The 26,144-nt window shown below is 48.0% G+C and overlaps 2 protein-coding genes across 3 annotated transcripts; one reads left to right on the top strand and one right to left on the bottom strand.

The window, feature by feature from the left end:
• Positions 1–999: 999 nt before the first annotated feature.
• LOC131208412 (leucine-rich repeat and calponin homology domain-containing protein) lies at positions 1,000–25,899 on the bottom strand. 2 transcript variants are annotated; one of them, XM_058201153.1, is made up of 10 exons: positions 25,873–25,899; positions 24,753–25,198; positions 10,426–10,570; positions 9,903–10,272; positions 9,592–9,805; positions 9,258–9,447; positions 8,303–9,169; positions 7,796–8,042; positions 7,643–7,720; positions 1,000–2,403 (listed from the first exon to the last, which is right to left on the bottom strand). In XM_058201153.1, exons 2-10 carry the CDS (start codon positions 25,012–25,014, stop codon positions 2,158–2,160), a joined length of 2,619 nt encoding a protein of 872 aa, XP_058057136.1. In that variant the 5' UTR covers positions 25,015–25,198; positions 25,873–25,899; the 3' UTR covers positions 1,000–2,157. The 2 variants fall into 2 exon arrangements, with proteins under 2 accessions (XP_058057136.1, XP_058057135.1); XM_058201152.1 differs by having other exon boundaries at positions 9,258–9,805.
• On the top strand, positions 11,691–13,564 carry LOC131208420 (uncharacterized). Its single transcript, XM_058201163.1, has 2 exons — positions 11,691–12,227; positions 12,594–13,564. The coding sequence occupies exons 1-2, from the start codon at positions 12,173–12,175 to the stop codon at positions 13,130–13,132; spliced, it is 594 nt and encodes a 197-aa protein (XP_058057146.1). The 5' UTR covers positions 11,691–12,172; the 3' UTR covers positions 13,133–13,564.
• Positions 25,900–26,144: the final 245 nt, after the last annotated feature.

Consider the following 26,144-nt stretch of genomic DNA (forward strand, 5'->3'; position numbering starts at 1 on the left):
ATATGAGTTCGGTGCCAACGCAACTGGAATGCAGATGGGCGGACGGCTTAGTGGTTAGTGTGAAAAATGTCTCAACTAAAGTCAAATGTCTTCCTGAAACGATTCGTTGTAGCGGTTTCGATTTGAACCATTACATGAGTTAGTGTTCCGGACGGCACGTGGAGCTCGCCGAAGAGCGCCAAGCAGTTTCCTTGCGGAATGGGAGTAGAAATGTGCGCAAACAAATTGAAAACCGAAAACTATACGAAACTGAAAGATATCCGCATTTTTCAATAATTTTACAGATTCAAATCAAAGTCCGAAATCGGTTAAAGTGATTATTAAGCTTCAAACGCTACAAATGTAAATGTGCCTTCAGCTGAAAGCTTCAAGTAGAGAGCTTGGGCTATTTGGCTTTTGGATTAATCGCTTACTAAAATATTTCACTGTAAATTCTTGAAAACATTCAAAATTTTTTCTCCGGATCATTTTTGGCCTCTCTTTAGACACACTACTGTATACACGTTTCATTTCAACCGTGGCCGCAAATTACAACCGTAATCAACATGCAACGGATTTGAAATTATTTCGTAATGAGCAGTCATCACCAAACGTTTTACGACTTCACTCATTTATGCTTAATTTTTAATTATTACAAATCAGGAAATTTAATTTCCTAGAGCGTGCGGTGACGAAGCAGGGTTTCCGCATCTCGGGTTTATACTGATTAGAAAGCATTTCCTTGCCCGCATCAAAGAGAAAACAATGAGAAATTAACCAAAACAATGGTAACAACTCTTCAGATCGTGCCTTGTACAGGGAAAAGTGCTGGAGCGTGATGACAGTATACTTACCGATGCCCTTCTTATACAAAACCCATAATAAAAAAAAAAAAACTATAGTATTCTGTTTATGATACGAATTTTATTGCAACGTAGTTTGCTAAACTGTTTATATTTATTGCAATTCGAATTTGAGAAATTGGATAAAATCAGTTTTTTTAATACTTTTCCGTGGCTCACATGCACAAAACACAATTTATCATTAAGCCAATTCCGAGCTATCGTCAACGTCAGTTGGGAGCGTTCGTTGCGATTTTCTTACTGCCGTAGGATTCTGATTGTGCTTGGCCAAACCTCGATATTCTCGAATCCTGTTCAATTCAAGTATAGTATCGTCGGGTTTACACTCTCGACCTCGAATCATGCATTCACGACTCACTCTCTCGCTCTCGCTTTGACCACAAGGAAATCGGTACTTAGTTTGCATTCCTAGAAACCTGCATCAATTGTTAGTGTTTAGCGCCTTTCTACAACCACTTTGTCCACCACGTGATTGTATCGAGCACTTTTCCGTATTGCTTGCAACACTTTATTTTATCGTTCAACGTACATTTAACCGGACTTAAAACCGATCCGATACACCGGTATGCCATTCATAGAATGGCCTAGCTTTGTTGTGTGTCATATATAAAACCTACGGAAGGACCACCGCCTGTGCCTTAACTTTCTGTTTGCTTAACAGGGACACTGTCGTGTTTGAGTTACCGTTTGTATCGTTCCGAAAATATGTTTCATTGAAAGAGATTACATCAAATACAAAACTTTTCCGCTGAGTTCTCTTACTTTCATTGGCATTTCTATCGTGTACTGTGGATTGCTAAAAACCGGAATCAACTGCTAGATCTCATAAATACAATTATGTCTTTGATCCTTCCCAGAGCTATCGTTTGCAGAAACTGGGCTGGGTGAACTACCTTGTGAATAAATAGGTTTAATAAGTTTAAATATTGTCAAAAACAACCATCTAATAATGCGATGTTAGTGTTTTGTGTGAAACGAAACTAAAACCCGTCGATATGATCAAATTATGTACAAATGTTACGGAACCTACGTGGGAGAGTATTTGCTTACACATTTACCTAGCCAACAGCGCAAAGACCTCGGCTAAGATCTTTTCACTTTCGGTTAGGTAGATGCCCTTAAGCGGTAGCCGATGGGAGAACACAACTAACCTAAAGCCTGGAGGTTGGTTCCATTACGAATGCGGAATTTAAATTCTCCAAACCTCGTCATCCACCGCCGATAGCTTCCCTCCGGCGATGGTCATCATTGAGCCTGCAAAACTCCGCCTAGATGGTGACCCATCGGCTGGCGGAGAATTATTATTGTCCGAATCTCATGTACCGTTGCCACTGGTCGAAGACGAAAGTGAGGACGAAGAAGAAGGACTAGACTTGGGCCCGCTGTTGATGTTGCTGCTGCTGCCACCATTGAAACTACTGCTGCCGACACTGTACAGGCCGCGTGTTGGTGAGCGAACGTTCGAGGCGGGATTGTGAAATTTGAGCAGTTCTACTACCGTGATCGCCACCTGCACGGTTCCGCGCCCTTCAAGGACGTCCGCAGCACAGCACAGTAGATTCTATAATGATAGACACATAGCAAAACACACATATAGCCCGGTATGATTGATTGGTAAGTGCATTCAAACCGACGCCGATGATGATAACGCACTAAGAAAACATAACTTCAAACATGATCGCAGAACGTGTGCCGGAACTCAACTTTGCACCGCAGCTTTATTACCGCTTCATGAAACTTAACCTTTATCGTCAGTGAAAAGATTGTTCGCATCGTTTGTAAGATGTTTTTTGTTTTCAAATGTATTTTAAGCAAAAAAGCGCCTTTATCAACCTTACATTAATCACTTGCCGTCACGCATTAGTCTGACACAACCCCTATTTATTAGTGGAAGCTTTTAACGTATGTCAACAAACTGGGCGTTTGGTTTGCAAAGCATTGCGATGAAGCATTTCCTTTCCACTGATCGAACACAGTCTAACGGTTTCTGATATGGTAACCTAACCATGAGCCTAATGAACTTAGTGTATGTCCATGTCACAGCTACTATGCCGTACCGGGATATTGTCGTGCGCGCTTACAGGAGTCATCCTGCTACAATCGTGCTTTCTTATAGTAAGTAGTTACAATCTAAACTGATCAGATTTGTAGTGGTCATGGAATTGATTTGTAAAACAGTTAAGATAAAAGAGACAAAAATGTCACGAAAAAAGGAGATCCGCGCAACGGTGGAAAGTATACCGTATAATTTATAATCATCCTCTAGCTGCTGATGAAAATGGATGTTATCAAATTGCTTGCACCGTTGCATTCCCGTCTATGTTCACCTGAGCTTGTTCGTATTGTTTGGTTGGATTTGCTTTTTTCACTGGTTGCAAGTGCACTCCTCATTTATACGCTTTATTTCATCTGCACCGGTTGAAAGTGACCAACTGTGGAGAGAACATCTCTGTAGCTACTACCATTGTGAACCTGTGTTACAATTGTCTCAACACAGCACATGCTCATTACACAGTGCAGGGAATCATGCAAGCAATTTCGATCAAAAAATAAACCCTAGTCCAGCGGCCTCGTTTGACAAACGTCCTACAGATAAATACATAGGATCGATACCCATTTTAGAGCCTAACGTTTATAAGATACGTAAATAGATAATAAAATCAGCAGTCCATTGAACATTAATCCCGATCATCGATCATCAGTCCTTGAACAGTACCAAAATTACCTAAACTAAAACGATTGGTATCTCGCGCAAAAGCGTATGATGTAGGCATCAAACGGCAACCGTAAATCGGTACCCCATGGACATTGGTCAACATAAATAAGTGTATTAAGTCCGCAAAATATGAAAAGCCTCGATTAATAACTTACAAAGTATAGACTTAAAATAATGTTACGTTCAGAGTAAAATTATTTGAACTTTCGATATTTGGTGAATTGATAGATAGCGTGTTCTTGACCGAAATTTCATAGACTCAAAGGGCCAGCACTACACTGGAATGTGAAATACTATCTAGGAGCGGGTTTTCAAGAAGAACATAGGGAGCTGTAGTGTGAAATTCGTAATATATGATTGTTGTTTTTTAAGTAACCCGCCATACCGTCTGTTTCATTATTGCCCATATCAGCTCTAGTATCCCTGCTCTACAATCACTTCAACCAACTGAACATGTTCCCTATTTGCTGTTTCACTGAGGTTCGTTAGTGTCCATTCACTGTTAATGAATGAGATGCATCTGACCAGCACTAGTGGTGGGTCTAAGCTTTCTGTTTCTGTTTTATATTCTGTTCATTTTAAGGCAACTTTCTTGTTTTTTAAATATTCTTCCCCTATCGGCTACAAAGTCTCGTAGAAGGAGCACTTTTTAGTGTGATGCTGCATGTTGTACATGCGCTTCATTCACCACTCTCTGTATGCTTATGTAATAGTAACTCTTGTGATTTTGATTTGAGATTATTCCCTGTGACACTGCGTAATGATGCGTCCACAACGTCACATTAAACAAACAAACACGTATTTCGAGCAGAAGATGAACCTGTTCTGTGGTACAATAACGTTGAGGAAGCCTGTATCGCATAGGATTAGCTCATTGTTCACAGAACTTTTCAATCACAAAGGACTAGAAATCCTTTGCCAAATTAGGTGATAAAATAAAGAAAGTGAATAGACTAGGGTATTACGTGAGGGAATGTACTGCTAATGTGAATGTAGTGGACTTTAAAGTAATACTTAAAAATAAACACTAAACTATCGACCGCTGAGAAGGCCAGTGAATAAATTAAAGTACCAAGTAAAGTATTTTTATCAATAAGAACACACTCTGTAACAAATAAATAAATGAAAGCAAGAATGAAATATGAAAATGGAAACTGTCGCTAGCCTCTGCAGTTACTGTTTCCTATCTTTTTTGCACTTTACAGCATTTCACTCGATGATCGTTGGGTACGAGATGAAGTGAAAATGATGCATCAAATGAAAGATGACTTTTTTCCTCCCAAACCGCGAGCTGTGTGACCCCAGCACAATCGGTTTAGATTGGTTTTCTTCTCTGTGGTCCAATGCAAATTTCAATGATTTGCAAAACAAAAACGATAAGCTAGCAAACGTCACGTTCACCACAACATAACTTCTTGTGAACACTTACCACAACATTCATCTTTGTCACATTCCATTACTCCAATTGTATTGCCAATTTCGCCCTAAATGTTTTCTTTTAAATTTTTTATACTTTCCGTTACGATAATTTTGAAAAGGATGCGATTACAAATCGTTTTATTATTGATTAAATTAAGAAAATTAAAATATTAAGACTTTCAATGCAATAAAAAAATCACTCACCACTCAAATGTTTCTTCATCCAATAAAAAAAAAATAAAGTTTAGATGCCAAAACGGACTAATAAACAAGTACAAAAACCTTCGACAGGCATAAACATTTGACAATTACGGGGACAAAGGGTAAAGATACAAGTAGACGACGGTGAACAAGAACGTTCCCAAACATAGTACCGTCGAAACCAGGGAGTGATTGGACTGGCTCGGACGATTCTCCAAATCAGCGTACCCTTCCTTAAAATCGGTAAAATTTTCCTTTTCGCAAATTTCTCCCTCCGAAGCACAGTTTGGCTTCAGTGGCGATCCCAGCGCACTGGTGGCCTGTTCACTGTTCAGAATCTTCCGGCCACTCGAGGCAGCATTTTCGAAAAATTCGATTCGTTTCGTTACCACCTTCTTGCCGGCGGTCTGCTCATCCTCGACTCCCGGGATGATGTTAAAATTATCATTACAACCCAATCCTAACGCTTTCACCGAAAACGGATCAGACGTCGGTGTGTCGAGGTCGTTGCATGACGGTTCGGCCTGAACGATCGAACCAACCAGAGGTGGTTGGGCATTGACTGGGGTGAACAAATCTCCACCCTCCTCCGGACCATCGGCACGACCTTCACGATCGTCGTCGCAAGATGTAAGGCTCGCCTCGGAATCATCGTATTCGCCGCCTTCGTAGCTTCCCGTGCCATCGTTGCCCCCGGTGCGGCAACGGAACTTTCCGATGTCGCTATCGTATTCACATTCTTCGATAATTTCATTCAGATTCGACTGTACATCGTTCGTACCGCCGACCATCTGCTGATTGCGCCGGGCACTTCGCGTTGAGGGAAACTTTCGTTTCCGGCCGGGTTTTGCGCCCGATTTGTGAAGATCTAGCGTCACCGGCACGTTGCGGCGTTCCTCAGTGCCTCGCGTCGCAGCGTTCAGCGGCTGTTCGTGACACGCGGACCAATTTTCAGTGACACTTTGCTCGTCCTGTTCTCCTGCTGGAAATAGGCTTATCTGTGTGTAAGTGGCTGCTGTGCCGCTATCGACACTCTTCTCTGGGACTGTTGCGCTGTTGGTGTTGGTTGCAGCAGCCGGGAAAATGGATGTCGTGCCTTGCACCGATGGCGGAGGCGGTGGGGGTGGTGACCGTGGACGACGAACGTGACCATGGGCCGACGGTGAAGGTGGCGACACTGGCACGGCACCTGATTGGTTCAATAAGGCCATTATCGTACGATACATTGCATTCGGGTTAGGAGGTCTTGGACTGAGCGTACGCTCCTCCGATCCCTGTCGATCGTCTGCCTCAGTTCGATCACGGTCCTCCAACGCTGTTAACGTCGAATCCGCTGTGGTTGATGGAACGATGTCCTGACAGGAGCAAATCAACTCCTGCAACCAACACCAATAGCAACAGGATAGAGAGAGAAAAGAGTTAGTGCCCGATGTAGACCGCCTGTTCTGCTTTTACTGCTTTGGAGCATAGTTCTAATGCTATGGTTCTAAAATGGGTTCGCTCGTCGGGTTCGCACACCAACAACAATACAAATAGCTTCGTTCGCTTTTACTCAGCCATTTTCTCCTCCAATCTGCTATCTCAATACCACTATTTACAGCTATTATTATTTACAGAGAAAGCCAACATAAACAGCACAGAATGGAGCAGCTTTACCTTGTTACAGACGGTTCCCCTTTCGGGCACCAAACTATCTCTGTCAGCTCTTCTAAGTTAGCGAACGCTAAAAGGTAAAGCTATGCACAGCACAAGGCACCTTACATGTCTAAGAGCGCGGCTTACAACCTATCGGTGGAGTTTGTTTCGCGAATTGCCTTGATCACCAGTTTCGGTTAGGAAGTTAGCACAAGACGTTCTTTGGAGAATTGACAATTATTAGTTCCACAATGGTTACCGCGCGGAATGTATGTTCCAGATGTTACGTTACGAATGCACTGAGGTAATCGTTTTTTTTTTTCATAGACTGGGTTCAAGACCGATGCCAACATACAAATGATGTAAGCCAATACTCTAACAGCATGGGAAAGAACATGGGAACATTTTGGGAATTATTTGACCTTGTAATACGAATGTTTCAACGTTCAATCCGTTGACCCGCTGTAATGGCACCTAAAAGTAGTTGACAAACGGCAAAGACCGATTGGTTGCTATTATTACGCCACTGTGGGAGCCGAATTCCATATAAAAAATGCAACCGAGTTTAGCACCGTGACGGGAGTTCTTACGATGCACAGTGCAATAATTTGATTGACTACTCTACAAAGTACTCCTGAACACATGAACATAATTTAGAAAATAGAAAAAGGTTTCGACTAGAACAACCCGCAGAACACCAACACCAAAGAAAGTAAAGAAAAATTATACATTTTGTTGCTAAAATAAATAATCCTGCGAACTAAACAACTAAAGAGTGGTGTAATTTGATGCAACGTGAAAAGGAAGGAAGAAAACAACGGTCACTCACCTCGTCGACACCGATTCTGCGACATGCGTCTAGGAAATAGTCTACATTCCGGCGGCACCTGGCCATCGTTAGCTTCGGCTGGGTTCCGGAAAGGAATGCAAAAAGAAACACTCTTAATTTTAGTTCACAGTTCCAATGGCTAAGCCCACTTACCACAGCCGAAGAGGGAACGTGAATGCTTCCTACCGAACGCGGGCGTACATGGTTCGCCAGGTGGCAAAGCACCACACCATCCATCAGTGCCGGGGCCACATCTTCAGGGAGAGTCATTTTCAAGCGGACTTCTATGATATGGCGCAACTGTTCGATCAACTCGGTTTCCTCTTTCTGCTTGTCAAACTCACGGCGCATCGTAAAGCTCAGCTTTTCCGTGGGTACATCACGGTTCCACGAGACAGTTCTGAAACAGAAAACAGGGTTCACAGTTAACATTACCGTTCCGACGAGTTGCGTCGGAAATTCATAAGACACTCTTCTTGATTGGACGGAACTGTGATTGATCAATTTATTCGTGGTTAGGCGCGAAATTTAAGTCTAACGTAAACTATAGCTCTAGGAATATTCTACTAAAGTTCAAGTATTTTCGTATAGGCACTTCAGCTTAGGCTTTTTTCGCCTCCGACTCATTTGGAGACTAGAGAGGACCGACCGATCACTTACTTATTCGTTTTCTGTCCCGGTTTCGCGTTATTCACGTAGCCCACGGTTGCGGTGAGTGGCTTTTGGCCAGCACCCGCCAGCACGGGCGAACCCAAACCGCCACTGTTTGGTGCGGCCGGTTTCGGTATCGACGAGGGAGGAACATTATTGTGGATCAGTATACCCCCAGTCACCTTCGAGGGACTGTTCGGTTTGACGTACGCATATTCGCCGGTGGCACCACCGTTCGGTGATGTTAGTGCCACTTTTGACGTGCCGCCATTTGCTACAGGGATTTTACCCTGCGCACCGGTACCATTGCCGGGCGGGCCAACCACCGGGTGGTGGTTTCCGTTCAAATGCGTCGGCGATTGGTTTTGGTAGGAAGAACTTATGTTTCGAGACGGTATGACCTTCTGCACCGGTCGCTTGTTGGGTGTTCCCGTTGCACTGCTCGTACCAGCTAGGGTCTCATCGAGTGACGATTGACCGCCATTACGATTCGCCGACGGCAACGAGTTTCCTCCGAAGGTGGCCGTAGTAAAGTTGCCATTCGCATTGATTTGGTTCAACTTGTTCACATTGCTACCACCGGCCCCGGCATGGAGCGGTGACACGGGAGAGCTTTGGTTGCTGCTACTATAAACGGAAGACGACGAGACGGACTTCGTGTACGGTGACACGTTGCTGAGCGGTGAATCGGTCGCCGATCCGCCGCTATCGGGCGTCTGGGGCTGATCTTTGCTGCGGTACACGGAGTCAAGGTTTCGCTGCTGCCTGAGCGCTTCCTTGTACTCGCGGTACGTCTGATAGTTGGCGAAGGTGCGGCTTTTATCGTCCGTCTTCGTACCATCGGGCGTAAAGTCGCCCTCGGGGGACATATCGTTGCTGTAAATATAGGGAACCATATGAGCCACGTTAACGAGTCTGCCGGTACACGGAACGGCCGGACACAGGGACCGGAACTAGCCTCTACCTGTTGTTATTCGATAGTTGCTTCCGATCCGGATGCGAATCCTGCAGGGCAGCATTCTTTCGAAACTCTTCTTCCCAACAAATTACACCACCACCATCACCAGCAGCAGTAGCACCGGGGCCATTCATCAGGGAAGAGGCTTCATTCGGTGCCGTGAGATTCGTAGCTGCCAGTGCGGATGGGTGTGCACCTGAGGACAGAGTAGAAGCATTGCTTTGGTTACTACACCCACCGCGCGCCATACCGCCGAAGCTCGAGTGCAGAGGAATAGGGGACCATTTGGGCGATGAGGTGATGAAGTTGTGTGCATCTTCGTCGTTCATCCATCGCTTACCGTCGTAGCCACCGTCGCTGGTGCAGTAGCCTGAATCGACGTGGGCCCTACGATTCCGCTGCTGGTTGTCCAGCAAAAAGTTGCCAGAACCTTTGGCGGACAGGGCCGTTCGCCGCAGTGTGGCGTGCCCATCGGCGCCGGTTTTGGACTTTTCTTCGCGTGCGGCCATCGTTTCCAAATACTTGAAAACATGCACCAACCCACGGACACACAGCTGTTGGGGGCGATAACAGGTCGGAAGTGAGAATAAGTGAATTAACGGAAGTGAGCACAATTCACTGGGCATCCTTTTTTTTGAGTATTGAACCTACACTGGCCGGTGGCGAAGTGAGCGGATTGTTCGATAGCTCCAAGTCGACCAGCGAACTCATGAGCCGGAGCTCCACCGGCAGGGTGGCGATCTTGTTGCCGCTAATGTCCAAAAATGTCAGCTGCAGGCAGGTGAGGTCACGAGGTAAGTAAACGAGCTGATTGCTGCGAAGGTTCAGCGAGCGCAGGCTGCGCAGATCGCCCATTCGCGCTGGCAGATGTGTAATTTGATTGCAAGCCGCATCGAGCTCCGTAAGCTTTTCCATGCGGCCCAGTTCGTCCGGCAGTGTTGCAAGCCGATTGTTCGACACCAACAGAACCTGCAGTGGAAGGGTGCATACTTCTCGCGGCAACACAGCTAGCTGATTGTTTCTGCAAACGGAGCGGAAATGGGACCGGTTAATTCGATTAGCACTGACTGACGCTGACTAGAAACCGAACACACGCAGGTGGCGGTCTCCCATGACGTGGTGGACAAACGGGTGCATTCATCTTCGCTTATGCCTAGTGCCGCCAGGGACTTACCTTAAATCTAAGTACGTTAGCGAATGTAGCCCACGGATTGTTTCCGGCACGGAGCGGATGGTGTTGTGGTAGACGAGCAGGCGCTCCAGAAACGCCAGGCACGTGATGTCTTCCGGTAGCTCGCAAAATCGATTGCGTGAGAGATCTGCAGGAGAAGCAATGAAACAGTGTGAATTATGTGGGTTTTCAAATGAAGGATCGCAGAATGAGGGATCAAAGGTTTACAGCAGAGTCACACTAGCGTAAGATTCATTCTATTTCTAGTTGCTTGCTTCATCGATTCAGACCGAGAACGAAAACGATTGATTTGACATTGCGCCATGTTCTGCCATCATGTACAAGGGTTTCCGAGGCGAGTCGATTAACAAGCTCACTCTCTGTTGGGTTCAATTCAATATGGTTTGCAGTTCAAACTTCTAATTTCACAATCGTCTTCCAATTCAAATACAAAAGATCTAGCGGACTCTGTACGTTTGTTTAAAAGATAACAGAAAGGTACCGCGAGGAACTTTCGGCCTTCATATTGTTCATCATATTGCTCGATTACAAGCATACCGAGGAAGCAAGGGCAAATATTTACGCCATTCACTTGTTGATCGACATCACGGCTTGCTCCAACCCATGACGTCGATGGACGTGGTAACCGCGATCATCTCGAAGAACACCACCCGAAGATTCGTTTCGGTAAACAATTCAATCAAAGAATGCGCTCCGCCGACTGACAGCATTAGCAAGCGCACAGCATAAAGCAACACCCGTCCGTGCGATGCACTCGGAGAGCAAAGCAATTGCACCCACACTAACCCCCGGGGGCATCGTGCACCATCAAACAATCGCTTCGGTGCAGCATCGCGCAGTGCATCTCAAGAAGGGGAAGAGAACCCACAGCATGGCTTAAGCAAACATCATGCTTAGCAGGCGACGGCGTGCTGTGAGACAAACAAGTTTATGTTATCTTGCCTCTTTCTCATTTTACGTCTTCCTCTAGCAGTCGTGTGCCCGTCTGTTGTTGGCCGCGAACGCACTTCTGCTGGCGCTGCACCACGCACGCACACACCCGAACGCTGTGGCCATTGTTGTAATGGGTTGCCGCATGTGTCGCGAGCATAGAGCAGTGTGTGCGTACGAACGGTGCTCGGATTCCTTTTACCCTCCGAGAAGCCCGAGACCAGCCAGAATGGTATTGGTGCCACACAAGCCCCGGCGCGACAGTCAGCGTAGATTCCGCCGCGGTTAGCATGCGTTTTTCGGCCTGAACGGTGTGTGAATCAACCGGAGCGCGTTTGGTGTTGTGCCGAGGAGGAGCCCCAACCCAAGCTAGTGACCGGAAACGGGTACCGTATTCGCTCCATTCATCATTTCCCGTGGGCCGCCGCCAGGAAACGCGTGCCTTTCGCTGATCGTCACCAGGCGTCGTGCGATTCAAGAACGTTAGAACCCCGACCGCACCGTGATCGCCGTCCGCGTCCCCGCCGATTATACATATTTTAAAAACTGTGCAAACGTTCCCGGAATACAAATTGGGATCCCTCTGTGTGAAGGGGCGTGACTCACGAGCTCCGTTCCGCGATATCAGGTTGAACTTGAAAAAAAAACCCGAAAGATTGAGCAGCGTGGTGCTGGTGACCGTGCGACCGCGTGTGTGCGTTTGCCCGTGTTCTACCCACCCGATTTGCAGCATATTTCCACTGGAACGTCCCAAAACACGGAGAAGCGGAAGCATCGTGTCCATCACCCAAAGACCACCATGACCTCGGCGGTGCATTTCAGCGCGCAGCATTACCTCGTGTTCTTCGCAGGATGTAAGTAGCAAACGCTCCTTTCGTAACTCGATTAATCCGGGGCGCACCTTGAGAACCGAACCGATAAGCCCCGACCCACAAGGTCCCTCGCGCTCGGGTCGCGTTGTATTAGGACGCACGGCCGGCCTCACGTGTATTGGTAGACCTCGGGCTTCTTTCAGCTGCTATTCTTCTTCCTGCTTTCCTTGTACCCTGCGCTCCGCGAGGCAGCAGCCTCCGAGCCGAACACGCTTATGATCCTTTGTTTGGTTGAGTTCTCGAGATCGCCCGCGAAGGTGGTCAATGCGGAGGAGCCGGACAGAGTATTGTAGTAAAAACCAGTTTTTACGATGTTTTTTTTTTTCTCTATCTTTACACACGCTCCAGTGGCCATCGTACTATGCTCGCTGCTCGGTGATGCTGTCGCAGCCAGTGGAAGTGCCGGTGGCGGAGCGAGCGGCGTCGCCGGCGGAGGCCGAGGATCCGGCCCGTACAATTACGGCACCGGAGTGGCAGGTGGCAGCATCGGTGGGCTCGGTGGCGGCGGTATGCGCCGTGGCGTCTACGGCCCCGTTGGCCTTGGAAACCCGCATGATATTGCACCGCGGTACGCGGCGGCCCCGGGAAGCTCGGCCCAGACCCAGGCTCCGGGGCCGGGCAAATCGAGCCACCACCGGCTGTCGGCCTGGGGAATCATTACGATTGTGACGTTCGTCATACTGATCGGGGCCGGCGCGTACTGGGGCTTCATCTGCTATCCGTTTTTCTGCAAGAAGGAGCGCAACTACAACATGATGCTGAACATGTCGTCGGCCACCACGGCGACCCCGTCCACCCGGTCGACCGAGTTCGAAAAGCTCGATCACTGCTGCTCCAAATCGACCACATCGACGCGAAGCAACGACACGGGCATCAGCAACATATGAGCGGCACCGGCGGGGGGGCTGGCGACAAATCGGGAGCTGTGACGCGATCCTCACGATCGCACGCGCGTTGGTGTACGAATGATCAACGAACCGCGCATTCCATCAATCACGGTTCTCTGGCGCGGACAACGAACGCTGACTAGCGTTAATTTTGAGAATTGTAGCGACTATCCAGCGGCAGAAGCGTCCCCTATTTAGGGCTTAATCCTCTCGAAATCAAAAGCGACACCCTTTTGAATGACTGATTTTAGCAAACCCGCTACTACTTTACACTACTTTTTCCGATCGTGCACCCCACAAAGCGCCACGATGCATTTATCCGCTCGGAAGGGACCGCAGGACACGACAGACGGCACAACTATTTTTGATAAGTCAAGTGATAACCTGCGAATATAGGCTAGGCTTAGGACGGTAAGATAGAACAAGAGATACCCTGCCGAATAGCTATTGAAACTGTATTATTATATGTACCGACGATCTGTGTGTATGTATGGTAAGAGATTTAAATAAACATTAAATCAGCATAATATATCTTCTTCAAGCGTAGCAATACGCCCAATGTAGTGGCCGCATTTTGCGGGACCGCATTCGTCGCACGCTTAACACACGGAACTCCCACGTGGACATTGAATGCAAATTCAGCCGACGCCGGATGGCAATGAATTTCTCTTCGCCATATTCACGTTAAGAAAGGTTCAGCGAATGAGATGTGCAACGTCCGTTCGCGATCTGAACCATCCTACGCAAATGATTTAAATAATCAACTGTTGCGTTCGCGTGATGAAGCGAATTTGCATGGAACAAATTAATCTGTGTCGCTTGCGCTCTATGCTCTACGTTACGTCACGCGACACGGAATGGCTCCCATGGTGCATCTACGGGCAAAAAACTCTGGCTTGCAAGCATTCTTTCAAGGATAAAACTAAACTCATGCAAAATGCGGACCTTGTCATCGTTTTTCAAATCCATTCCCGGAGCCGTATCGGGAAAGTAAACTTTCCGGCTGGCCGTGGCGTGGCCAAACATTCGTACTCTTCACATGCGCCGTTTTTTCGATCAAAGATTACCAAAAGGGGGTGCCCACAGACGCTGTTGTCGGCGCGTGTGAAGGGATGAAATAAAGGGAGGGTCAAGTTCAGGGAAAATGTTTTTCCTGCGGCCGTATGGAACCAGGAAAAATCCAATATCCTGCCCCCTAGGCAAGGCACCAAAAGACGTTGCCAAACAGGCGGCCAGGGCCAAGCCAAGGTTCTACTAATAGAAGCACAATTGTACGGCACATGGCACCGAACGCACAAACACAGGCCCGAGGGTCTCGATCGACAAATGGGAGACAGGCTTCACACAGCAGAACTCTTCGCAAACCCTCGTGAACAAATTGTTGTTCCAACAGAGCAACAGCAAGTGGAAATGGTCACTAGGGGAAGAGAGTCCATTTTCACCACCCAACAGGCTGCCATCATCGAGGGTAATCAAGTGCAATGCGGCAACGATAAACTGGCAAAAATGTCCCTGGAGTCGCGGCACGACGGTACGGCCTGCATCTGACGTTGGTAAAATGTTGCGATGGAAAATTTATGATTACCAACCCTTACCAACCAGACGCGACCGCTTTTGCGTACGGGAAACGATTCCGAAAACCTGCTTCCGGAATGGTTTGCATTTGTTAGCATAAATTATTCGTTGCTTATAATAATTTAAGTACCTGCTTACGCTTCCACCCTCTCTGACATTCTAAGCCAGGAAATTAGCAATGTAGAAGAGGTAAATTTTGGTGTCCAATCTAATTTTCGATGCAATAAAAAAAGGCCTTTATAAATGGCGTATCCGTCGATCGCAAAGTGACTCCAGATGTGAGTCTTCCCACGGGTCGTTTTCGAGCACACAGACATACGAAAGTGGAGGGCTATAAACACTTCACAACGCTGCCAGACCTTGGAGGTCAAATTTGGTTACTTGTTGCGAGCGATCAACTCACTTTTGCGCGCCGACCACTTGAGGCCCACTGTAATAAACCCTTTCCGAAGAGGGCGCTTTCACGGACGCTCCGTTGAAATCACACAGTACCATTAAACGAGTGAAGCCATTACATATTAATTGTGCATGATTGCGCCTCGCTCACGAACCCTGGAAAGGGATGTGTGAAGAAATGGCGAAATGTCCAGACGCCTCGCGACGTTCGCCAGTTATTATGCTCCGGCGGACGAGTGAACATAATCACACAGTTTCATTATGATTAATTTATGATCTAATTATAGTACTGCGTGACGCCATCCACTTAAGACCGATCCTAGTGCCGCTGGACGGCGATTTAACCGATGGCCGTAGATACGCGACTGAGCATAACCCGCAGTAGTGAGTCGGTTTTCATGGATTTACCATTTTTAACCTTCGAATTTTAGGTCGATTCCTGTTCACTGTAGCATTGTTTCAGTAACCGTTAACGAACTAATCTCAAAACATGAATTCCATCGATTCATTCAACACCACAGCGCGTAACTGTACCGTGCATTTAAACCGGAGCTTTCGATTCGAATTGGGGCCATTCCGATATCACTGCCGTAATGCTTCACAATGCTAGTTGATGAACCTTGGCTCTAGGATAAATAAATTCTTATCGCAATTTGTGGACCGCCTTGTGCAGGGCGGAACGAAACTGTTGAATAATGTTTGATCGTTCCTGATCCCTTCCGCGATCTGCTTTCTAGTCAGTTGGTTTCTTTTTCTCATCCACTTGAATATGAGTGTGAGAAAGCATGGTCGACTTCAGAAGGAAATGAAATAAAGCAGACTCTATGATCCCGGCTAGCTTTGGCCAGAATGTATCTATTAAATGTAGCAACGTGTGACTTTCACGAACATTTGTTTTCGCCCACCCAGAAAGCTGGTGTTTTGGGGTCGTAAAATGGAACAACGTCGAAAGTGTTGCAGCAACATATGCTGCGGTAATTCTTGATGGCCACACCTGTGGACGATGCGGGTCGTGAAAACTACGGTCGATATCGAGAGAGGCTTTCCAATCGTGCGTCGGTGGCTCGGGAAAGATAAGCTAATCAAACAGCCAACGCCACCGATAAGCAACACCAACATCGTACCCGACACACGTTCGTTCGGTGCGGCCACCGGCCGGAAGGTGCAGACTTTCAATGTTTCCAGCCGATGTTGTTGTGACAGCATAGCGACCGGATTCTTCTCCTACACACATAGGCGCGCTGCGCCGCTACCCAAAAACTGGAGCGCGTGTGTTGGCTGGATCCGAGAGTTTGTTTATGCTTTTCCAGGCCAATGCACTTATGCCGCCTACGAACGGCGGCCCGCGATCCGATTCGAAACATGCGGCACAACATCCACACGACGGCCAGAGAGTGAAACGCTCCAATATGCAACAACATCGAACTAGCCCAGGGGCCCAACAGCAACGACCGGCGGTGGTGGCCCAGAAAGGTTTTCACTCACGGAATTTAAAAAAAACGAAACCTCACGATGATGTGCTCTATAAATAAACCGTTTTCCTCATCAGCATACGCGCCCTGATTTTCGATGCACCGCCGCGGGCGATAGGGTTCACCCTTTTTCCCGAATCGTTTCCAGCATTTTCCACGGCTCGCTCCACGGATTGGCACATTCCGACGGTTTCGAATCGAACCATTTCGTCAACCATTTCGACCATTTGGGGGTTTCGAATGTCAACCTTTTTGGTGGGACGGATTGAAGGTCACACGGCAATGGGGTTTTGGGTTTCACCTCGGCCGCAGCTCTTTAACCTTTTCTCGGGCTCCGCATTTGTGCCGAGAGCCATTTCTGCCAGCCATGTTGAAGTTTGTGCCTTTTGATGACATTAAAACCCGAAAATGGGTACCCCGAAAACAAAATCAATCATTAATAAGCGAAGGTAATCAGTTATGCAAAAGTATCCCACTGGCGAGGACCCTGAAAAGACCCCGTTTGTCAACCTGTCTATCACCTCATAAAACAGCTTGTCAAACACGCCGTTTACGAAGCGCACGAATTTAGAAATCGAATTACGAAGAACAACCCCCTCAATGGCTTATTGCTAATTTGATTAACTTCCGACGTGGCGTTACAACGGCCATCTTGGTCCTGGGTGGGTGCGCCCCGGCTGCCGGTCGCCGGTCGCCGGTCTCCGGTCGACGATTCTTTCCGTCGAACCCAATTTAGCTAATGTCTTCCCACGTCACAATAAACATTTGCTCCGATAAAAGGCCGGACAAGCAAGGATTGAATAATGAGATTAAAAAATTCGCGTCGCATTGCGAAAACTTCCGACCGTGGTTATGAGATGCCCCGCCGGGTGGGCCAGACAGCATTTGTTGCTTGTTTTTTTTTCCCCTTCTCGCAAGGGCCTGAAGAAGCATTGCCGGCTTTGAGTTCGAGCGACTTATGGTACGACGGTTCGACCGCATGAGGCGATGTTCGGTGCATGCGCAGCATAGAAGAGAGCCACGTTCTACCACGAACGGTTTCGATTCGAAGGGTTCAAAGTTCTCGCAAAACTCATAGCTCTGTGAGATGTGTTGATGGCACTTTTATAAAATATTGTCCAACAAAATAATACATCATCACAAACGAAACAAACGAAGGGGCTGGCGCCTTTGCAGTTTTCCGGTGGTGTCACGCCGGCGACGAACCGATACAGGCTCCCGGCAGGAGTGAACATTAACAGCTTCTCGTACCGGAACCGGCATGACGGGGCATGCATAATAAATGTGTGGAATCGCTTTGGACGGCATTGACATCGTGACAGCTTACTGCAGACGCGCCACGGACCACGGACGCGTCTGGAGCGACCGCGCCCTGAATCGGGATGAACGAGATAGTGTGATTCTCTACCGGAAGTATTCATACCGGGACAAGGTACGACGGCACGAGCATTGAACCGCAAGCCGTTGCACCATCTCACATAGTCCTGGTGGCACCACCAGCAGACACTGTCTGGTGGTCTGCACCCGACGGTGGATGCCATTGTTGTCTGGCACTGGTCGCGGAAGAAAAGCGGAACTGTAAAGCTTTTCTTTCGCATTACTCCCACCAGCTACCCACCGGGATGAACGAGTTAGCAAAAACATCCTTCCGGCACTCCGTACATTCAGGTCTTTAAAGTGGCAGCGCTGTGGGCGTTTTCACGTGTCGTCCCCGATGACTTCAACGACCGTCATGGTGGAACACATCAAAAAGAGTGGCATGAAAAATTACGCATCGATGCCACGTGGGATGACGGGCTGACGACATATTTGCCCCCAATCTTTGATGCTTCGATGTTAATTATTACTCGTCCAGCCCCTTTTACGATCGAACTCATTTTCCATCTGTCGAAGCTTTCCCGATCAAAGGGGGGCGCACCTACAGTGTCCTCAGCAGCCGCCGCCATGCGTGCCATTCGAAAGTTGCCAAGCGTCAAGGAAACTAATCAGCGTCGTCCGTTGTGGCGCTTCCACCGGCGGCGACGATGACGGCACAAGGCAAACAACGCAGTTTATATGCCTCGGCTTTCTGTCTATCGCGCCCAAGCTTCACGATTTTTATTTCCGCCAGTCTCATGCTTCGATTTGTTTGCTCCGATTTGGCTCCATGCGCCTGGTTTATATTCGTGATTCCGCCGTCCGGCAAAGACTTCCGCTTGACGGCGGTGGCGGCGGCGGCAGTATGCTTGTTTCAATTTCCAATCGATTTACGTTCAAAACTCAAACGCACAGCGGACGGACTATATGGGCCAACAAAAGCGGAAGGCAAATTGCTACAAAGTTACAGTCAAAAACAAGGTCCACTTTCTAAGAAGGAGCTCGTGCTCCGTGCTCTTGCGTGCCACAAACATCGCGTATCAAATGGGTATAAACATATTTGTGATGTTTATGCTTGGCGGCACAGCATTCTGAATTCAGCGAATCGGATGAAGAAGCACATACAATTCCTCGGGGGGACATATTAGATTCCGCGCCGTCGATACTCTTTTCGTTAGAACGATTTCGCTGGCTTCCGTCCCTTCCCAGGAAGTGTTGTGCGCTTCTCGCTTGGATTTCATCGCATTCCGGCATTTCGTACGTGTCATCACAAAACGCGATACTCTCGTTTATTGTTTATTCTACCGGCGTATTCAGCGCATATTTATGCATCTCCCGATCCCGGGCGAGTGGTCGTGTCACACAAGAAACAGTACAAAATGTCAATGCCAAACCGAACGGCCGACCAATCTGAGATCCACCAACCGGAGACCCAGTTGATGGAAGTGTTTTCGGGGCGTGTACATATTTGCCCACATCCCAAAGGGGCGATTAATTTATTTTTAACCTCTGCACCCTCGCATTTTGAACGGAGCCAAAGACGCACACGTCGTGGATGCATTTTTGCAGCGAAACACATGTTTCTGGGGTCGTTTATTTTTGCATCATCACAAAAGCATAAACTGACTATTGCTTCTGGGCGGCTTTGTGCTATTCTGCACCGTGTACACTGGCTGTGTTACCCTTCTTTGTTTTCTGCACAATCTCCATATGCAAATGAAACTCGTGCATGCATCCCATTAGAAGCGTGTAGAGTAGCGCACTAATCAACGTCGTCGTCGGCGCACGTCACCCTGACTCCTTTATGACTATCGCACTCCTGTAGCGTGACACCTACGATACCACCGTGCCTTGCGCACCGTGATAACTAAACAAAAACTGTGACAAAGACATGGCCAGCAGTGAAAGACCACAATGACGATAAATGAAATTGCTTAACCAAAAAGAAATAGGAAACTAATTCTAACAAATAGTAAGCTCCATTTTGGAACCTACTGCCCGGGATGAGATCACCGTCTGTAAATATCGCATTACGCGAGAATGCGTTCCACGACGTATCTTGGCGCTTTTGTAACACAATAACGGCCGCGCCGATGCTCGCGCGAATGTGATGCACGTTATTGTGATTCAAAACTCATGCCCCTTCCCGCCATGAATGTCAAGTACGAACGTGCGGTTTCTCCTAAAAGACCCTGACTGATGCCGACAAGAACGGAGCCATCATTGCCATCGTGTGGCCCTTCACTGTCACGGCACGAAATGCCCCGATTGCGTTGATGATAAATGCCGGGCCGATTATGTTTCCAAGACATAGCACCACAAACCTCGCGCTTATTACCCTTGAAAACTGACTTGCGTGGCGACGTGCGCGCTGAACATTGTCGCTTTCAGTTTACTCGACTTCGACAGGATTATGACACTTTTTTAAATTTCGCACGCAAGACTGGATAACTTTAAAATACTATGATGATTCAGAATAAAATTGTTGGCTAGGACCTTTATGCAAAATTCCAAACCCTAAACAACATTTTCCATGCCCATCCGGTCCGTCTTGAAAGTAAAAGAAGAATCTCAGCCATTCGACGCGATTCGTTGAGGGTCAATAGACGGCCCGCAAGCATATACCCAACGCTCCATAATATTGTTCCGCCGTCGAGACAATTTGTGCTTGTCAATGAACAACCAAACCCAAACAAAGTCTCAGTACAAAGCATGACGACTCCACCTCGTACAAGCCCCTTCTTCGCGGCAAGACATGCTACGTCTGATGCTACGTTTTCGAACGAAAACATAACGCAACGCAAAGCGACGATCGCGGCCATGACTCCACGATCGAGTGACTCCACGGCACGGCGGACTGCGATGACTCATGACGGCGAACGGGAGAACGTCGCCAGTCGCGACCTCAGCCCTTGCTCAGCGCAAGCCTCTAGGCGGTTTTGTAGAGAAGTTGCATTTGTTTCGTCCGGCGAACCGATTGCAACACGCGTGTACAAATAATGCCTGACTGAAAGTTGTGAATCGATTGTTGAAGGAAAAATCAGAAATCGCACCGATCCGATCACCGCGGAAAGATAAAGACGAAAAGGCAAACAATCGGACCGTGTAGAGAGCAACAATCGTTGACGAAACCGCTTGATTCGGCTTGCTATGGTAATGAGTAGCCTTTGCACGCATTTTCCTCCAGTAACGGCGCCGGCGTGTCCATCGAGTTCGTGAGCCGAATCAACAGCGTCCGCAAGTCACTTCCGCCTTTCGGTGGGTTGCACTGCTTGCGTGCATTACTTGGCCGTGGGTTTGTGTAATCGTAAAGAAAATCGAAACAAGATATGCGCCTGATTTTAATGCGCGTGCGGTGCTTGACACAACTGTACAACAAAATTGAAAGTAAACGGTAACAAAACGCAACTACACAACAAACGCGAAACGTGGGCAATCATGCGCAATCTTGGGGTACTCACAGTACCATCCACTCTCTTCTAGGGCTCTGCCTGCTGGTGGCAATGATGATCGGGCCCCTTTTTAGCCACTTTTCCACCGGGAGATCTATTTCTGTTGCGGACCAACCGGACCGACCCACACCCGACCATCACCGTTCGATGCAGCTGAATGGGTTTTATGGCTCAATTAATCGGCACCCAAAGTCCGGGTGGTGGTGGCGGTTAGCGAAAGTGAGTGAAATTTTCCAGGTCGGGATCGGGAACCGTTGGAACGGTTTCGGAAAATGCCAACCTCCGTGGTGCGTGTTCGGTTACAAGCTTTCTTCAACACTCGATTCGTACGTTGGGTTTTGTTTTGGTGTTCTCATCGAACCCACACCATTCAACCACGACTCGGTACGCAGATTGTGATGACTCTATTACACGCATAACGTTCCGCGGTGGTCGTCAGTCTCAGTCGGTGCCGTTGATTCAGCGCCGAACGTTAATCGATAAATACGACTCGAGAGCTCACTCACTGCGAGGTTCCGAGCAAGATGAATGAAGGATACATTAGCGCGCCATTACGATTTTCTACCGACGGGTGGCGGTGGTCTCTAGCGCCAGGCTAAGTGGTTTTAAGGCACTCGCCTGGAGTAGGAATTGAACTTTGCTTCTTCTTCTGTGACTTATGCATGGAAGCCCCTTCATTCGCGAAGCACTCGAAGCTGCGATTGAGTTTGCGATTGTTTTTTAAAACAAGATTTAGCTGATTAAGCATTGTTTGTGAGTTTAAAACACGCAAAATTAATAAATACACACATCCAACGAAGGTGGTCGCGTTGCTGTATCGAATGAGTTTTGATTAGCGAACAGGACCGTGATTAATCGATTGTTGCGTGAAACAGCGTAGAGGGAGCTAGAGAACTAAACGGTTATTTTAACGAGCGACTGACTGTATTGCCAAGCTGTGCCGTTCATTTTGAATAATGGCTCTAAATACTTATTAGAGCCTTAGGTGGCAGATTAGGGAATAAGCCATTCTATGACAATGCAAGGCTTAAAATGCTCTGATAAGGTTATCAGATTTTGAATGAAAATTAAGACTTTTCGTTCAAAAATCAATCACCAAAACATTAATTCCCAGAATAAGCCCAAGATTATCTACATGCGGCGGTGCGAACGCCTGGCCAAGAATTAGCTACAACTCTCCCTGTGTGCAGTTGTTCCCCGGCGACGGCCCCCCTTGCTACTGTTTCTTATCACCACTGGGGGGCTTCCATGTGTTCCAACTCCAAGCAGCGTTTTGCAAAACTCGACCACACTGGTGCCTCGTTGGTGATGTCATTTATAAATTTAAATCATTTGCCCTCCCCGGTTGTGGGTTTAACCTTCACACCTAACACTCGACCACACCATTCGACAGATGTTTTGAATTCGTTCGACCGCAGCATAAAAAGCGTCCAATTTCCGGAAGAAAAGTGGACCTCCCCGGGACCGCCATTCGCCATTCGCCATTTCGGTGGCACGGGGGCTATGCTTTCGTTTCGGCAATTGATAGCGACACAGCCATACGAAGCGTTTCCAAATTGATTTCGTCAATGAAAGTGAACTACGTTCTGCCGAACGGATTCTAAGCGCACAGCTATGTGTAAGGGCGTTGCAAATCAAACTAATTTTGAATTTGCGGGTCACATTGAAACCGCCACGCTGATAAGAGCCGTGCCAGGCGATAGCGCACGCTTGAGTGCTGATGGTGTGTGCGCTTGCGTGGCCGTTACCAACAACAATGTTAACACTGCGGTGAAAGCACTCGCGGGTCATATCCCGAAAGGAAACGCTTGCCTTCCTGTGTACCTTGGACCCTGTCGCGATTGTAACGTGCTTCCTTGTGGGTCCTCTTACAACTTAAGTTTTGTTCTTCGCAGCTGTCATTTCAAAAAGAAATGATACAATTTATACACAATCCAGCTTGATGAGCTTTCTGATACGTGGAAATGCGTTTTCTTGTCACTGCATCCTTTCACCACTCGACCACGGGTGTTTTATGTTTGCTTTTTTTTAATCTCGTCTCCTACAAAGGTAAGAAAGTGAATAATTTCCTTCTGGTCACACGCTTCGCTCGTCGATGTTGTTACGGCCATACGTTTCTGGGTCATCTTTTGATACCCATCCGGCGGTGGCCAACAGCGCACATTCATAAACCGCAGGGGTGTGTGTTTATTGCTGTTGACCCTTTCCATAACGGTCGGGTCGGTAGGGAGTGTAATTTTCGCACCGATGGCCAGTTAACTATGAAATGGCCCGGCAACACATCAATATCTTCGCGAACGAGGTTGACCAGCGCGCGCACGTGATGTTGAGTGGGAAAAGAAACCGGCATAAACGTGCTAAATAAACATTGCTTTCCATCTCGCGGTGTCCGAAAGACCGGTGTCCTGTCGGTCGGTCCTGCCCATCGCCATCAACCGAGTGGCTTGATGGCGGGCCTCACCGCAAGAGCTTTGCCCGGAGTGATTTACGTAAGCGGACTGTGGCCCGCCTCATTTTGTGTGTCCTCATTTTTCGCAAACCGGCAACCGGACCGGTGCGCCGAAGGAAGGCCCGGCCGAAGAAAAGGCCATTTTTCTCCAATCGATTTCATACACCGCGCACTCTCTCTCCCGCACTCGCGCTGCCTTCGGTGGTTAGGGCTTTTCGTTTACCCTCGCCGACGCGAAAATCTATACAATATAACAGCAATCGAAATAATCAATACCAAAACGTTTCATTATGAAACTGTAGTCTCTTTCGTGTCACAAATGTAATTGTGTCAACAAAGAGTACTGTGGAGAGACTATTTTTGAAAAGGTGGTTTGACGTTATAATTGAACATCACTTTTTTAGTAAATCAAAACTCACGGTCCTGTGGCCGCCAGTTTCTTTTGCTACCCAAAAGAAAAATGCCAACCGTTCAGGTTGTTTGCCAATAGCGTAGCGTCTGGCCGCCGATCCGGTCCGGGTCCGGGGAGTGTATTTATTTTTACCGATTTCACTCGTTACTCCTGTGGATTGCGGCAGGTTGTTTGCAAAACCCCATCGCAAGTCACTGTATATTCTGCGTTCGAATTAATCAGGGACTCAAGTCGTCTCCATTTCCTTCCCCGCTGTGGTTCGTGTCCACATTTTTTTCGGGTTTTGGTATTTAAAATTGGCCACCGACGGTACGAAGTGCGTGTACTTGGGACCGATGAGCGGCCGTAGATCGTTGCATAAATGGCAGCTTGGTTGCTCGGTAGAGTGAATTTATAGATTTAGAAGTAATCAAGATAAACCTAATGCCTCACAACGCTAGAGCTGAACACGGTTAGGATGGAGAAGGGGACAAATAGGACGTGCGTTTGCTGTGCGTTTGTGACTCACCTGCAATCACGGTGTCGCTGAGGTTGTATTTGCCAGCCGCCTTCGGAAAGTCCTTCAGCTTGCGGCCACTCAGCTTCAGCTCGCCACTAAGATGGGCGTCCTCCAGGATGCGCTCCAGCGACCGGGTCAGCTGGCTCTGCAGGAGACCGCCGGCGGCTCCGCTTCCCATGCCGTTCATGGCTCCCAGATGCAATGGCTGAGCGTGTCCTGCGTATCCAACAACAGTTGACTGGGAAGCTTTCAGACAGGCAGCGACGGCCATATTTCTGGGTTCACGCCGATGACCGCCGGAAGCTCACTCCGACACGCTGAGTCCAGCCCGTCCGCCAACACCCGGACGCGCCCGGAAATAACACTTTACCACACACTTCTCCGCCGTTCAACGTCGCTTCTTCTTCACGCGCTCATCACACACGCTCTCTCGTTCTCTTTCTCTCTGCGCGGCGCTAGAAAAAAAAGGAACATTCACCTATATTTGCCTATTTTTCACCCCTCCGCACGGGTTCGATCCGCTCGGCCGCTAAATGTGCGGACGGTGCCTGGCCTGGTGATGGTGGTGTTGGGTTCCATTATCGTTGCCAGGGCAACGCAGGACCGACTTTTCGGCACAGAAAGAACCTGCTTCGCAGCATCTCTCAGCCAACGAGGAGGCCACACAATGTCGCGCTGGCTTTGCGCACCTTTATCGAACGCCCGGCGGCCCGGAAATGTTGCCCAACTTTCCTCGTTCTTATAGTCACTCCGAGAGAAACGGGGCGCCCATACTCGACTCTAGTGCCGTTAGGGGCTCGCACAGAGAACGCAACATGCTACGTCCTGGCACCTGTGCCATCTTTAACGGGACGCTCCCTCGGGAAGAGGGCACTGGAAAATTCACTTTCATCCACTAACCGTCGAAAGCGGGATTTTTCGTATTTACTCCCATTGCACAAACTCTCTGCGGCGCGGCACCAAGTTCAATCCCCGTTTCGATTTCTCATCCGTGGGCGTATGCTGGGCCGTTGCCTTTCAGGTAACGGACTTCGGTCTCAACGGTCCCCTCGCGCTTCACCTGCCGCTCGTTCTTGGCTGCCAGCGAAGAACGAACAGAGGTGCTAGAAGCAAGAATAACAAAATGCACTTGCGTTGCAGGAGAGCTGGACACCACCACTACCAACTCCCAAAGGCTCCGAACACAAACTACCCGCAACTAGGGACGAACGAACCAGAAAGATGCAGGAAAGATGACAACTGACACAACGCCGGGGCGTCTATACAGACCACTCCGCCACTCCACTCCGCCTGATCAAGTTGCAAAACGAGCGAATTACCACCAAACAATTGATTTAATTTCAATTAAAGTGTCGGCAGTACGAATAAAATAAAATAAATAAAAACATAAAAAAATATCCA

This window comes from Anopheles bellator, chromosome 2, assembly GCF_943735745.2.
Source record: "Anopheles bellator chromosome 2, idAnoBellAS_SP24_06.2, whole genome shotgun sequence".
In the NCBI taxonomy this organism is placed as follows: domain Eukaryota; kingdom Metazoa; phylum Arthropoda; class Insecta; order Diptera; family Culicidae; genus Anopheles; species Anopheles bellator.